General features: G+C 38.1%; 1 protein-coding gene across 2 annotated transcripts in view; it reads left to right on the plus strand.

The window, feature by feature from the left end:
• Nucleotides 1-91: 91 nt before the first annotated feature.
• The window catches only part of SLX4IP (SLX4 interacting protein), a 77440-nt gene continuing 61085 nt past the window's right edge, over nt 92-16446 (plus strand). For both annotated transcript variants that reach the window (XM_031047604.2, XM_034061273.1), the window contains exons 1-3: nt 92-150; nt 1599-1753; nt 5547-5595. In XM_031047604.2, coding sequence (XP_030903464.2) covers nt 5569-5595 — 27 coding nt within the window. In that variant the 5' untranslated portion in view covers nt 92-150; nt 1599-1753; nt 5547-5568. The remainder of the gene's footprint in view (nt 151-1598; nt 1754-5546; nt 5596-16446) is intronic.

The raw sequence follows: 16446 nt of genomic DNA on the forward strand, positions 1-16446 counted from the left end.
TCCCTGGAAGACCTCAGCCGCCCTTGTGCGGCTGCGCCGGAGGCCATTTTGAGTTCGGGCAGGGTAGGGCGGGCGGTGGCTACAGCTGGCGGCCATTTTGGATGGGGTCGTGCGTGAGGGCAGCGGAGCCGTTAGAAGCCGGTGGAACAGGTATGGCGGAATTGCGGCTCCAGCGTTGACAATGGCCGGCTCGGGCCCTCAGCTGGGAGGCTCTGGGGGGGCGACCGAGCCTTTATCTTCAGTTTCGCTTTCCTCCCTGTGTGAGGGGATGGTCTGCGGGAGCTGATGCTGTGGTGGCGGTTCTTGAGGCGCCGCCCCTCCCACCAGCACCCCCTCCCGGCCCGGTGAGGAGAGAGCTCGAAAGCGCTGTCCAGGCGTAAAACTCACGTAATTATAGAGTGATTAGGGTTGGAAGATGGTAAGGGGGAGTAGAGCACTTCCCATACGAAGAGAGGCTGAGAAAATTTGGGTTGTTCAGCCTGGATAAGAGAAGATGCGTGGAGATTTTAGAGCAGCTTTCAGTATCTGAAGGGAGCCTACAGGGATTCCGGAGAGGGACACTTCATCAGGGATTGTAGTGATTGGACAAGTAGTGATGGGTTTAAACTGAAACAGGGGAAGTTCAGGTTCGACATAAGGAAGAAGTTCTTTACTGTGAGGGTGGTGAGGCACAGGAACAGGCTGACCAGAGAAGAGGTAAATGCCCCATCCCTGTTGCCCTGACCAAAACAAATTCAGGAAGACTGTTACCTGGCTTCAGTTTTTCTTTTAGGTGTTCTCTTCTGTATCTTTTCTGTATGAACTCTTCTTCTCTATCCCCCCTATTCCTGCAATCGCTGCCAAGAATATCGTGTCTTACATCCATGTGTTAATGGATGGTTTATTTTAAATTTTATGTGTAGTTGCAGAGCTTACAACTGTAGTCAGAAGACAAGTATTTAATATCCAATTTCCATACAGAAATTAGCATAACATTTTTAACATTTTACGGACCAGCTGAATGCAGTGTTCACTGAGCTGTTCTATGAAACTTAAAAGGAAAAATAAACGCATTCAGCAATGCAAAAAGATAATATCCTGTAATAAGCCCTCTGGTGTTCCTCCGAATCTCTCATTCCTTTAGTTCAATGCGGTTGTGTGGTGAATGGGTAACATTTTTGAAAGTGGGTTGTTGAAAGGTGAATTGGCAGTTCATGAATGAAGGGGTGTAGACAACAATGAGCTAGAAATATACTAACTGCTTGGAAGAATAGTTTCCAAAGGTTGAGTGTAAGAGTTGGAAACAGTGGGCCTAAAAATCCTGAAACTGCAGAATGGGAAGATTTGGATATGTCTCTTTATGAACTGTGTGAGTAGGTGAGTTACTTATCCCACTTATTCCGCACTGCTTATCCCAAGCTTTGGATCAGCTGTCAGAAACTGAGGAGTGTTGCATCTGAGCTGGACAGTGTTTGACTCCAATACCCAAGGACTGAAAAGTTCCGAAAATTCTCTTTTATGTTGTGATAACTAGTGTTGAACTACAAAAATATTTAATACTAACTTATTTTAGAGGGTTCCTAAATTGACGTTTGTGTTCTTGTCTCTGCCTTTTTCAGGTGCCCACTTCACCCCACATGTGGTAACGACACCCAGAGCTGCGCAGCATGTGAATAGTTTGCAGCTGTTGTGTTAGTAACAGCAGGAGTTTTCAGTTCCTCATTCCCACTGCGTTCCAAATTCCCTCGCCACAGGAAGCTACTTCTTAGCTAAGGTAAGATGCTGTTCATCAGCTGGCAAAAAACACTTCAGCTCACCCTCTGGGAGGCTGTGTTTCCTGGCTCCTTCTGAGTGTCTGCCGTTCCACTCCATGTCAAATTTAGGAAAGAAAGATATTTTGCCAAATTATTTATGAAGCACATCTTGCTCTAGCTACAGGGAACCTATGTGTTTAATTGTAGACCATATTTTCTTGTATGGGATCTCTATCAAAAATTTAGATGTTGAAATATTGCAAACACCATGTCAAGATTTTTTTTTATATATATCAGTACATATAGGCTCTAAGAAGAGTTTTTCTGCCTTATTTGCTTCTTTTCATATTTCCTTATGTACAGTTTCCTTTAGAGGTTTGCAACAGATGTACTATTCCATGAAACTGAGTCTTGTTACCAAATAGTAGCTATTGTAAGAGTTATATTTCCTGTGGGTTTTGTTGTTGTTTTTTCACCACAGGAAATGGCAAAGTATTTTGGGTCTTGCTGCTTTTTTTTTCTCCTTATGCAATTAAAGGGAATTTTTCCTATTTTTTTTAATGTCTAAATATTGGGTATTTTTTCGTTTGTGATAGTTCAGTGACTTTGCTGGTGGTTCACACGTTACGTGTATTCTTCTTGTTCATCTAAGGATTTGCTTACATTCGTTCTGTCTGCTGCATTTCCCTTGTCTTATCTTTATGGTCAATACAAAGAATAGGGCAGTTGGCAAGTTCTCAAAGTCACTACTTCCATGAAAAGCAAATTAAACCCAAGGAAACTTCTCTTGTGTGTATTTTTCCCTTTTTTTCTTTTTTCATTTTGTAAGTTGGATTTGGAGCAGATTTCTGCCTGCCAACAGTCCTTCTTACATCAGCAGTAGCAGACTTGTAACAGTAGCATTCTGGATGGCAGATTGTTATGAAAAAGATATTGGTGATGCCAGGGTAAGTGCAGCTCATTCACCCATGTGCTTTGTTTGTTCTCAAGCAGGACATGAATGTTTGGAGAAGAGATGATACTCTGGGATGTTTTGTTGCCGTTCTTACTATTGCTAATGTAAGGATTAGTGATAAAACATTAGCAGTCTAAATATTGCTCTTAGATCATGGGCCTGCAGCACCATTGTGAATTGTATGCCATATGCAGCTCAAAAATTACATGCGATCTAGTAAACTATTTTCCTGGAAGCATGAGGCAAAGTACTTTGTGTTCTACCATATCCCAAAGTACGGGTAATTCTGTGAAAGTGGTAGGTTTATTCAATGTTATCATTGGTGTCATAGGAGCGCTTAGTTGATGGTGTGCTCCACAGCAAGCTGTATTTGTAATTACAGATTTCCTAACTTCAGACTATGTTTCTAGCTGCTGGGAGAAGAGACTAGAGCATTTAACACTCTCCTGCTTTTTGATGTTTCTTGCCACTGATTTTTCTATTTTTTATTATTTCTTTTTTTTGTTGGGAGGAGGAGGTAGGGATAATTAGTAAAGTTCTGGATACAGCCTTTTATTAAAATTAAAAAGCTAATCCAGAAATTCCTGAAATGCTGCCAAGACCTTTTGTTTTTAGATTCTGGTGAGTTGCACATGTCCAGGTCTTGTGGTGTTTCTAAAGGGCTGTGATAGATCTTCCTATTTGCTCCACCCCTGTCCATCAGTTCTATCGCCCTGTCATAGAAGGCCACCAGATTGGTCAGGCAGGATTTCCCCTTAGTGAAGCCATGCTGGCTGTCACCAAGCACCTTGTTGTTTTTCATGTGCCCTAGCATGCCTTCCAGGAGAATCTGCTCCAAGATTTTATTAGGCATGGAGGTGAGACTGACTGGTCTGTAATTCCCTGGGTCATCCACTTTCCCCTTTTTGAAAATGTGGGTTATATTTCCCTTTTTCCAGTTGTCAGGAGCTTCACCTGACTGCCACAATTTTTCAGTTATGGCCAATGGCTTAACAACTTCATTTGTCAGCTCCTTCAGGACCCACGGATGGATTTCATCAGGTCCCATGGACTTGTGTACATTCAGGTTCTTAACATTGTCTCAAACCAGACCCTCTCCTACGGTGGGCTTAGGGTCTTCATTCTGACAGTCCCTGCGTGTGCCTTCCAAGACTTGGATGGTGTGGTCGGAGCATCTTGTACACTGTTATAAGGAAGTCAGAACCACACTTGCTTTTCACCTGATGGCTGTCATTTCCCTTTAGCATCTCTTCTGACTTGATTCTAGGATCTGCTGTTTCAAGAATTTGAGTTTTATCTCCTACTTAAGATTCCTCTTACAGTTGCTAGACTATAGGGGTGCTTCTATAGATAAGCACCTTAGTACCTGACAGAATTGAAATACGGTGTCCCAAGTGGTCCAGAACACTGTTCCTTACATTGTGTATCTTGAAATTACTGTTGGTAATGTTGACAGAACTTGCTCTGAGATAGTTTCCAGGGCTGTTTTGTGCAAGGGAGAATGATAGCTGTGTGGCACAAGGCATGGTATGACAGCTTCTCTCTGTGACTTCTATTTGAAAATCGGTTTCCTCTCTGTAACTTTCTGCTTGCTGTTAATTGTGCAGCTGATAAAAGCTCTAACTGGGAACTTTTTCAGAACACAGGTGAAACATTTTATTAACTGTATTAAACTTCATTTTCAGTGGTTACTTGCAGAATAGTTCTTATGTCAGATTTATTTTAACCTAGTTACAGTAACAACCAATATGCTTTTCTCACTGTTCATGATCTTTTTACTATTTCTGTTTCTTACTGTTTGGATATTGGTATGATATACAGAAAAAACATTGAAGTAGTTGGAAGTTTTCCTTGACCCAGTATATAGAATTGAGCCCTTGTTACTTTCATGTTTTCTTACAATTCTTTTGAAATCAGAGGTCTCAGTGTTTGGATATTTGGAAGTGAAGGACTGCATAGAAGTTTTTTTTTAGTTCAGAATGATTACTATTGAATCTTAATACCAGAGTTAAGCTGTGTAGTTGTAAAGTGGATCTTTATCTTGTTTCACACTTTTTAAAAGTTAAGTAAGGATAGTGACTGCATTTCAGTATGTTCAAGTGTATTGCCTGCTGGAGACGTGTATCACCAACCTGACTTGTAACATGAAAGTCTGACAGCTCTATCTTAGTACTTCACAATAAGTTGAAGTACGCAGTGAGGAATTGTATGTCTGTGTGCATTCTTAATATTTTCCTATGTCATCTCTTACAAAACTGACAAGATTTGTTTACCTTACCATGAGATTAATCCCTTAGGAAAAGGAAACTTTGGAGTGTAAAAGGCAGCTCTAAGTGTAGTTTCTGTTGCATGTTATCTGTTGCAGGCAGCAGCTACTGACACTTGTTTCTTGATTTTTTGAAGCTTGAACTGTGATGTTTGGGTGGGTACATCTGCCAGTATTCCGAGACCCTTGTTCACCTGGTTTTCTCTCGAAGCCAAGGTTCTTCCTTGCCTGTTGCTGCTGTTCCTATCCTGTGTGAAAATAAAATGTTATTTTTTTTAATTATTATTCCTGGGTTTTTGTAGGTATAATTTGGTAACATAGGGCCCATTCCGTGTCTTTCTGAATCCCAGCCTTGTGGGGTTAGCAGGAAGGACTTTCATCAATTTAACCTTTCGACAATTCTACCTTTTGACAAGCAAATCTTTAGCTACCATTTACTGTGGTAGCTAAAACCCAGCCATTTCAGTGCTGTGACCACAGCTTGTGTCAGTTTGTGGGGGGAGAGAGGAGGAATAAAAAAGCAATCAAAAACCTGTAGTCCGGGTGGAATTTTTCCTCTAGTGCTGATCAGTTTTAATTGATGTTTTTACAGGAAAAGCCTAACCTGACCTATCATGGCATCCAACAAGTTTGTCATTAAGGTAAGCTGCGTGTCATAGCTTTCATTACAAAAAAAATAATCTGTTATACTGCTTAGAATGTGTGTATGTTCATTTTAAAAGTTTATGAGGAGCATCCTTCAGGCTTTGGCCATAGTAGCATATTTTGTATCAGCTTTTCTCTGATTCTGGAAGCAAACTATGTGGATTGCTGCTGTATTGTGGCAGAGTGTGTCAGAAGTCAGGTGAAGATTAAAATCGTGTTACTAAAAATGATCACTTGTGTAGTTTGAATTAGAAATTGCATGAATTTTTAGTAAAACACTATTTGCTACCTGAAATAAAATTTAGGGTTGATTCTTCTCTTGCTGTAATCTCACAGTATTATTTGTGTATGTCCCAGATAATCTAAGAGTTCCTGGTCTAAGGCACAGTAATGTTCTTCAGCTGTTTATCGCACTTAACTCTTTATTTGCATCTTTTTTGCCTCTTAGCCTGTTTTCAGGCAGTAGCTGTCTTGCATCCAGTAAAATTACATATAGTAAAATGCCATTGCAATTTAGTTTGCAAACAGCCTCTGACTTTTGGATATGTATTTGAAGAGCAATGCTTTTGAAAACACTCTGTAATGAGCTAGCACTTCATAATTCTTGTAGTGTAACTATATCAGCTTACCAATAAACAAAACTAATTATTCAGTAAAAATTGTGAACTTTCTCTTTAGAACCTTTTCTCTTGTTTCCGTGTTCTTGTATGTCTAGGGTAGTTTAGGTAATGTGTACATTTCAAAAGTGATTAGCACAATTTATTATTCTCTTGGAAATGTGTTGGTTTTTTGTTTGGTTTTTTTTTTACAAGAGTTTAACAGAATAGACCTTTTCCTCTGTGGAAGAACTTGGGGTTTTTGGAGGGTGGCTACAAAACCCACCCTGACTGATCAGCCGTTGAAATTTGGTTTTGTGGGTAACCAACCTGTTCAGCAAGCAGACCAAACAATTTTTGTGTGCTCTGTGCTCTTTTCCAAGGAAAACTGCTGCCATTTAGTGGGACAAGTGCTTTAATTTCTTTCACACATTAACATGATTGTCAACCTTATATTGACAATATCGTGTCTGTACTATTCAGTGCTTCTGAATTGATAAAAGAAGTTAGGAGAAACACTGTTGATCTTGAGCATATTTTAGCAGATACCCTGAGTCTGTATGCCACTGATGTCAGTAACAACAGGAACTGAAGCTGAAGGTGTTGTTTTTTTTCAGCTGAGAACTCTTGATATCATAAATATTAATGTAAGTGCCCAAGAAAACAAGTGGTGTGAGTTGAAATATCTTCACTAGATAAAAAGCCTGAAGACACTTGGTTAATGACCTGCATAAATGAACCGGCTTGCTGGTTCAGCATAAACACTTGACTGGAGTTCAGCATGTTCCCTGGCAATCACTGAGTAATTTAACATCACTGACTGAGCAAATGGATAGGTTCTCACTGAGCATGTGTTTGTAGGGAGGCAGTATTGCAGATAAACTTTTGAGAGTGCTAGTGAGATAGAAATTTATTTCCTCTCTGGTAAGATTTGAAAATGAGAGTAAGTTTTTGCATGTACTGCATGATGGAAATTAGTTTTGCCTTAACTAAAATATATCAAATATGTAAATATGTGAAAAGCTGGGTGGAATTCACTTTGTGCACAGGTGTGTAGCACTTTTCGTGTTAGATCGGGGATTTTGTGTGTAAAATTTTGCTTCTTTACATTCACTGGATTTGTGTTCAATGTGAATATTTTGTTTTTCAAGACTGTTCAATGTTCACATAAATTTTTTAAGGAAGATCCCTTTTCAGAAGCTTCTTCATTAAAAAGTAGAAAATAATTGCATCCATCTGCAGGGGGAATATAGAAACCTTGCTAATTTAAGGTTCCTTGTGTTTGAAATTGATAGTGGTATTTTACAGAGTTTGAAAAGGTTTAATTCATGCCTTGTATTTTGCATTCTCTACTTTTAAGGTTTTAGATTTTGGAAGCATCTCTTGTGTTAATCTGTTTGGTAAGGGAGCAAGAAGTGACGCTCATGGGTCTTTCAAGTCTTAACTGACGGGAATGTCATTGAAAGAAACATCTATCGTGTTTCGTGGCTTTGCTGCTTCAGAACATTTTATAGAATCGCTCTGCCTCCAGTGTAATGGTCAGTTATTGTCAGTAGAGGGAGTAGTTGACCTATTTTTGAAAGGCGAGCCTAAGCTAGGTTTTATGGGCAATTAAGAGCTATTGAAATAAAATAATTGACGCAATAAAATAGCTTTAAACCTTAATATGAAAACTGTAGCTAGGTCCTAAGCACACTTCCCTCACTTGCCAAGTGGTTGGATGCCATAGTGTTGTGATATGCAATAGATAATATTTGATGCAAATTAATTTGATCAGCAATTTTCAATTTTGGGGGATATTGATACTTCATAAAGCTCTGCATGGTGAAATACCCCCGAATCTGGAAAATAAGACATATGAATTTAATTAAGCTTTTTCTGTGTGTTGCTAAAATATTTTATTGCTGTTTTGAGAAATAAATCTTAACTTTAATTGGTGAGGCTTAAAGCAAAATCATGAGGTCTATATGGATTTGAAAAATAATATCACTAGGGTCTTGTTTAAAACTTTGGACAAACTAGAAAGAATTGCTTTTCCAGAATTGTGTAAATTGACTTTATTCATGCCAAGTTGAAGAACTAAATATAGTATTTTTTATGGCTGTAATAGAAAAACTTCATTTACTGTTTTCTGCAATTCTTTCATTTGCCAGATATTGAAGACTTTTAAGCTGTAAGTGCATTTCAATAGCTCCATGCAAAGGGAAGATGTTTTTTTTTTACTTTGTAGTTTTCTACTTTGAGAAATTAAGAGCTCTCTTCTGTTTGTAAGCATTTGCTAGCACATATCTTCAATTAAGATAGTTACAGTGTCAATGTTCCCTCTGTCATCTAGCACACTCTGCAGTCTATTTGTCAGCAATGTTGTTCAGCAGTTTCTTGTTACCAGTTTAAATTATTGCATGCTGGAAGTGAATTGAAACATTTTGGTCCTTTCTACTTCAGACTTTCTGCTTTAAATCGTAAGGTCCTCTGAAGCAGCAAGCGTGTTTTTCTGTTTTATGTTGGGAATTAAGATGGAAGTACTGGAAATGATCGAACAGAAAAATGACAGTATGGCTGTAATGTGGCAAATTTTCCCCTTCATTTTCCTTGTGTTTGTATCTTAGATGTTTTTTATGTTGAAGTATGTTAATGTAATCGTTGAGATACTGATTTATAACCAAAGACATTTAACATCTGTCTTTACATATCTTAGAATTCTTCATGCAAGAAAGTGTGCATAGAAAGAATATTGATTATATGCCCTAACAGTCAGTAGAAGTATGCTAATATGTACTTACAGTGCTCTATAGGTAATTTTAGTTTCTGTTCACAGATATGTAGAAGCTGTTACTGTGTTCGCTCTGGAGCAAGAAAATGGGCACTTTATTTTGAAGGGGCCTTTTTTGCTATTTCCATGCATGTTTAATCATGTTAATGGATTTCTAATGCTGAAGCTTCACCATTTCTCTGGCTTTTCCATGCTTGATTTTTTTTAGGTACTAGTTACAATGTAATATAGCAATAGTATGTCAGAAATTATTTCTGTATCAGATAGGTCTGTTTGGATGGTGCTTACATGAATCTAAGTGGGTTAGACAGATTAAAGTTCACACTTCTGTGAAATACGTGCACTGAATTAGCTGATCAGTATTTCTGTAGATGTTTTGCCATGCAAGAAAGTGGTGTGCTTATGCTTCTTACAAGTCCTGGTGTCCCTTTCTTTTCCCCATTGAAAAACAGATATTTGTATGGGAAATGGAGCAACGTGGTCTAGTGGAAGGTATCCCTGCCCATGGCAGGGGGGGTGGAACTAGATGATTTTTAAGGTCCCTTCCAACCCAAACCCTTCTGTGAAATTCCTGTAGTTGGAATACTCACAAATGTTTCAGCAGAAATGTGCTAATATTAGATGTTACGTTGTTAGGTAGAATTTGTATAAGTATTTTAAATTTTAAAAGTAAGATACTGGTGTTCTCTAAGCTGATTAAAGGTTATTGAATTTTATGTGAACTGTGTGTTTTTATATTTGCTTTTTTGGTCTTTGAAAGTTAAGAAATAGCTATATTAACCATTAAATAGTCATTTTCTGAGATGAAGTTCTCCTAACATGGCATTGCTCAGAACAGCTATAAATACAGGTGTTTGAAATTGTTATTACCGAATAGCATCATACACTTCACTCAGCTGTGTTGTTTGTTCCTATTTGAATGCATAAAATGTGATACTTCTCTGAAAGGACTGAAAAGTTTTAAGGAGAAGATGAAAAGAGTCTGTAGGGCAGGGGGAATATGATTTAAAATAGGGAGCAGAAAACAGTAGTAATGGATGGAGGAACATCTATTTAGTTATGTTTCTTAACTCTGCATTTAATTCCCAATTCCATGCGACCAGATATGGGATGATTAAAGTGATGAGTAAATAAGTTCCAAAAGAAAGAAAAGATGAAGGGAGGGGGAAAGAAAATAAAGTACATGATCTAATTCAAAACCTCCTGGAGCCAATGGAAGTTTCCTCACTGACCTCAGAGAATTAATTTTCAAGCCTAGGGAAATGATGAGTGGATGAAGAGTTGAGAGATTAAAGTGTTAGCAAAAGGAGAAATAGGAAGCAAGGGGGATAAACATCAATAGTGGAAACACTGCTTTCATCGGGATCACTTCAAATGAGGAATAAGAGGATGGTTCAACTTGCATTAATTTTTTTTGGTAATTCAGACAAATCTGATTAGTTTTAAAAATAACAGTTGTGCCAAAAAATTAGTTTTTTTTCTAAGTGTGAGCATTATACAACTGTGGCAGAGATATGTCATTCTAAATACACACCAAACCAAGTTACATTGTTTTAATATGTAATTAATTCAAAGAAGTCATCTGCATGATATTTGCCATATGCCTCATTTCTGACCAGCACCACTGTCTTTTACATCTCCACTGTTCTTTTTCTCGGTGATCTTGGTGCCACTGCCTGTTTGACCGCTGAGTCCAGCAGTGAAGGAGGGAAAGGGTGTGAAACTTAGAAGCAGGCTTCAATCTCTTGGGTTGCAGTAAAACATCAGGGCTTAGCAGAGACGCTGCTTGGGATCACTGGATGTCTTTAGGTCCTGGGGGAGGTTTCAGCTGGCGGTGTAGGTGAAATTCTTCAGCTCTTTCCAGTGAGTTCAGATGGAGGTTGGTAGGTAAAGGGATCCACATTTCATACAGTACCTGGTGGTGCTGTGTATAAACTTAGTATCATGAAAATTTAATACAAAAGTTTAGTATTGTTTTATGTCACCTCCACCCACCCTAAGCATTGTGGATTGTAATGTGGAAGTTATCTGAGTATCTGATATATGGGTGTGTTCTGATGGGACTGTGGAGTAAAAGGGAGAAGAGAGACTGACAACGCATTTTTATTCTTTCCTTTGTTCTATCGATGTAGTTCACAACTTCCCTAAAAGGCGTCTATTTTTAAAAGCAAAATAATAGCTGAGCTTCAGTTTTCAGATAAAAGCTTAACTTCTGGACATTTATGTTCCCTGCAGCACTTAGTCAACCATGACTTTGCACTCTTTTTTGACTCAATAGCCAAACTTTTCTGTAAATGATGGTACCATAGGACATGGCACTCTATTTTGGTATTCTGCTGCAGTCATTGCTAAGCATGAGCATGGATGATGCTCAGCTATTGTGAAAATCTTTTAAACTGCTGATAAAATGATGACTCATGGTCACCTGATGAAAACAGATTCATTACCATGACTCCAGAAACTTTAGATCCAGTGTGTTTCACTTCCCACACTAGGTCTAAAAGGGATGATGATGCAGTTATTTTCTAACAGTTGCCAGCTGCTCAACTAAGCTCTGATAGTGTGGTTGGCAAAAACTATAAATTCAAGACTTTATTAATAATAATTTGAGGAACTAAAATCTGTCTGAGCTATGAAGAAGTCGCCAATATTATTTGCAGTGTTACTTGAAGAGTTTTCTAATCAAATTAGACATTTTAGATTTCATTTACCACTCCTCAGTTAAGTTCATTTTACAGTGGATCTGACCCAAACCTCACTGAAGTCAATGGGATTTGGATCAGAGCCCGTAGGAGTTTATTGGTACCACATTGTAGCTTAACTAAGGGCATACTAATCTATTTCATAAACAGCCTTTCTCAGTTCAGTTTATCTGTTATTTTTTCAGTGCAGCGTGTTTGTCTGTAATGTCAATGTCTCAAGAAGTTAGGTTGGAAAAACAGTGAAAAATGATACAGCCAAATAATAAAATCAGTTTTAATTCTGGTATGAAGAGAGGAAGAAATAAAAGGTAGAAACAAGATAGATTTCTTAGATGCTATAATATTAGTCACGCGAACCTAGTGGTATTGAAGAGGCAAGTAAGATTTAGTAAAGAAATTTAGTCATAATGTCAGAAACACATTTGGAAAACAAGCTACAACACACACAGTGAGGTGGTATCTCAATTGACAAAAAAGAACAAGCCCATAGTTTCAGTTATTGATACAAAGAAATGAGAAGTGAAGGTAGGTCTGGCCCAAGCTGTGGTGTCTGTACCTTTGCACATCAAACTAACCTACTTTTACTTCCCTGCTCCATGCAATGCTGTATTTTTAATAAGACCTACATAAAAGACAGCTCTGCCTTTTTACTGCAAAATTGTATTTCTGGCTGAGAAATTTTCACTTAGGAAAGTGGTCTTGATTAGGGGCAGACATTTTTTCAACCAAAATACTAACTTCAGTGATTTGAGTGATTCAGGATGATCTTTTCCTGCTGGCTGTGTACACTTTAGAGAAGTATGGTCCCTTTATGAAGCCTTAAGAGCAAGTGTTATTTCTTGGTTTTGTACTGTGTTGTCTTTGTAGCTTCTTTGCTGTTTCTGCTACCTGTACAGTTTGCAGACAAATCCTCTTGTAGGAAATCCTCAATCTACAAGCTTCAGTAAAACAAAGATTTTATCCCTTTTTCTGTGTAACTTGTCACATACACATGAAATAGTGCATTGCATCAAATACTTGTTGAAGAATAGTTGTTAGTCTTGAGGTAGAGTGAGGAAAAGAACAGAAGTAAGGAAGAATGGCAAGTGGTTTCCTCATGAGAAAATGTGACATAGCCACAGAACATTTTCTCAGCATCTTCATATTGTTAATAACTGAGGTTTGAGCATATCTGTAAAGGTACAAGAACTCTATCCTCATGTTACTCCAAAAACTTGTACAATAAATAAGCGAAGCTAAGCACTGTTCAGTGTGCAAGGTCCTCTTTGCAAAGCCCTGCTTAGTTTCCAGGAAGTAGTGAGGTGTCTGGCATATCTGACATCACTCAACTGGTGAAACAATAGTTTATATAAGATACAGTTAAATACAGCCTTTCAAGTTCAAGCCAATATTCTCCTATTTTAAACTCAGAGGGTCGTCTTTATTCATTGACTATACAGTGATTTAATAGCTTGCATAATTAACCAAATACACATGGTTGTGGTTTATCCTGCTTTGTATCACACAGATAAAGGCTGATAGAAGTGTATAGCTCTGAACGTAAAATATTTGCTGAACTAGAGGGTTGGGAAAGAGCTAAATCTTGAACCATTACTGAAGATCTGTTCAATGCCAAGATTCTAGGATTTGACAGCTGGCAGGGTCATGCAGTATGTAACTTTTCTGTTTTTATTTTGACATTCCTGTAGTATAAAAATAGGAAGGTGAATAATATAAGTAGTGTGCTTTTTGCCATAATGAAGTAATCTTCAGTAGTTTAAAACAAGGTTAGAAAGAATTATTCCCTTTGTGGTATTGTCTGTAAGCCTATGGGTCTTATTTTGTTGGGGGTTGAACTATCACATAGTTGCAATAATTGTCTTGGGGAATTTGCAGACATTTTAGATGAGAGGAGTAAGTCTGACACATCAAAAATTGAAAATGAAGTTCAGGACTTTAAAAAGCAATCAAATACAAACATATTCTCACCTCAAACAAACGTGAGTATTGAGTGTTTGCAGTGTAATATGAAATAGACTGAATAGCAGTGAATGGTGGTTCAATTATCACTGGCTGCCATGGGAGTCCCATCGGAGAGAAATCTTACAGGAATATCTAGAATAAAAGAACAACATTGGTTTATTGATTTCTTCAGAAAATTGTTAGAATTTGTCATTAGTTTTAAATCTTGATGCATCTTTTTTCTTTTCATATTTCAGATAATTGAATATTTTATTTTACTTTTATTGTTTGGTGAAAACTATATGACGGGGTGGTTAAAGATGACTAAAAAAGCATGGAAAATGTCTCTTTACCTATATCCTTTCATCCTGATGATTCTCAGGAACTGTGAACTGATTTGTAGAATATCTGGAGGATACAGCTGGGGGTGCTTGCTGGTTGTGAACTGGAAAGAGATTTGATTATGGATGCCCAGCATATTCTATGTGGTTCAGAAATTACTGTTTGAAGCCATTTTCTGTATGTTTGGTAGAGATGGTTCATATGCCGTTGAATCTGTAATGAAATATTATAAATTCCACTGATGATCATAGACTGTTAAAACATAATAGAAAGTTTGTTCTTCAGAGTGGACTATAAATTCAAAACTACTTTAGAAGGTGAATGTACTTTTGTAATTACCAGCAGCATTGCTGGGCATGTTCCTTGGAGACCTGCATGTAAGCAGAGCATTGCCTCACATTCTGTTGCTCTGCCAATTTGGTATTCCTCCTTTACGCAAAGATACCAGGAATAGTAGATTGTTAAGCACTTCAGTTTTTTCTTATTAAGAAATAAAGTGGGAGAACATCACTATCACCATTAAGTCTCAGTAGCTGTTGGCTCTTCTATGAACCATTTTGAAATGATGCCTCAATAGCAATACAGACGTGTGCCTACTCTTCAGAGAGTACAGATGTTCCTGGAACAATGTTTGCTTGTGTCTTCCTTCTGTGTATTTCTATTCCATGTAGGAAGTGATTGTGTTCTTAACACCAGGCTTAATCTACATAGATACTAGTGACATTAAATTGATGCAAATGGTAGTTTCAGAATAGGCAACATAAATGGTATTTAATGGTAATGGTGCTCGCTCACCACGAACATCTACTTTACAGTAATGCACAAGTCAAAATCTTCTCTGCTGCTGACGGCTGTCGTCATACCTGGTACTTGATTTTTGAAATACTACTTCTTTCTAAATGTTTGGATTGCCAGGCAGATTTGGTGGTTAGACCCTGATGAGAAAGTGGCATGCTTGTTTCTCTAACCTGATCATCTGCAAATCATTTCAGTGATCCTCAAGACCTTTAGATGATTAGTTCCCTTGTCTTTTCAATTATAATTTGTATCTCTTCAAATAGTCAGTATGCCTGTTTAAATGTTCTAGCAGTCAGCCATTAATCCAAATTATCAAAATACAATGTAGTTTAAATGTGGTGATATCTACTATCTTGCTATATACTACTATATAGAAAGGTTTTTTCAGATGGTGGTTTTGTTGAATGCTGTGTAAGGAAGTTCCTTTGTATTGTGGTGAGGATTCCAGGCTTTTCCACAAAGTGAAATAACTATGAAGATTCTGTTCTGTGAGAGCTCATTCTTGCAGCAAAGAGCTCCCTTGCTTCTATTTTCATGTTTATAGGAGCACCTTATAGTGCCTTACAAATCAGACAGAGCTAGGGAAAGAAAGAATGAACTGAAAAATTGCAGGGTTGTGGAACAGGTGGTGGAAGGTCAGCATCTGTAGAGGAGCAACTCTGGGATAAGCTTTCACCTGTGTAACTACTGTGGAATAGAAGGGGGTATGCTAATATTTTAAAATTGCAGACTATAAGCATGAAAATGCAATAATGTACCATTTAATGTTCTAAGGAACAGATTTCACTTGAACAGGTAATGGGATTGGAAAGGTTATGCTGTCACTTAAAGGGAAAGAAAACCTGTCACTGAATAGATATGCATTCTGGAGTTTCCCTCTGTGGCTGTAGAAACCATAGGAAGTTTCTGCAATCTGGCATTACACTAAATACATTCTCAGGCCTCCCTCTGTTGTTTGCAGCTGTCTTCAACCAATCCATTCATGGTTTTGGAATAAAGCAAAAACTGAGTATTTACAAATAATTCAGCACCCTGCCCGGCCCGGACAGCGGCTTTTGGGCTTGGGAAGGGGGGGCTGCACTCTACACCGAGCTGTTGTTCAGACTCACCAGCAGGTACAGGTGTGGGAATCGAGTCATGCTGCTTGCTTGCTTTCTCCCTGGTGCAGTGCAGCAAACTAGCCCTCTCTTCAAAGTCAGCGAAATGGAAAGCAGTGTTAGCTCCTTTCAGTTCTGCCCGCTTATAGAGCCATGCTGCTTCCTTTGAGGAAACTCAGAAGAACCCCTTTCAAGGGTCATTTACTGTTTGTTTTTGTAGTGAATTACCCTTCATACATATTTCTTTTCTAATGACTTCTTGATCATTTCACTAATCTGGGAAGTATACTTTTAAAGACTTTTGGTGACATGTTTATTTTTCTTAAATGCTGATAGAACAGAAACACCAACCTCATGAGGCATATGTGTCCCAAATGGAATTAGAGCAGTCCCACAGTGTTGGTTCTGTTCATTCTCTACATTTCTGAATTTTTCTCTTCTAACTTTAACCCTGTAATTTTAGATGAGACACTATTTTGAAGAACCTTGCTTTCCAGGCACACATTAAAAACGCCCATACAGTATAAGCATATGAAGTACTCAATAGGCAATTTTTCCTTCACGTTCCCACATGTGAACACCAGGAAAAAAAGCCCCA

This window comes from Melopsittacus undulatus, chromosome 3 (assembly GCF_012275295.1).
Source record: "Melopsittacus undulatus isolate bMelUnd1 chromosome 3, bMelUnd1.mat.Z, whole genome shotgun sequence".
Lineage (NCBI taxonomy): Eukaryota > Metazoa > Chordata > Aves > Psittaciformes > Psittaculidae > Melopsittacus > Melopsittacus undulatus.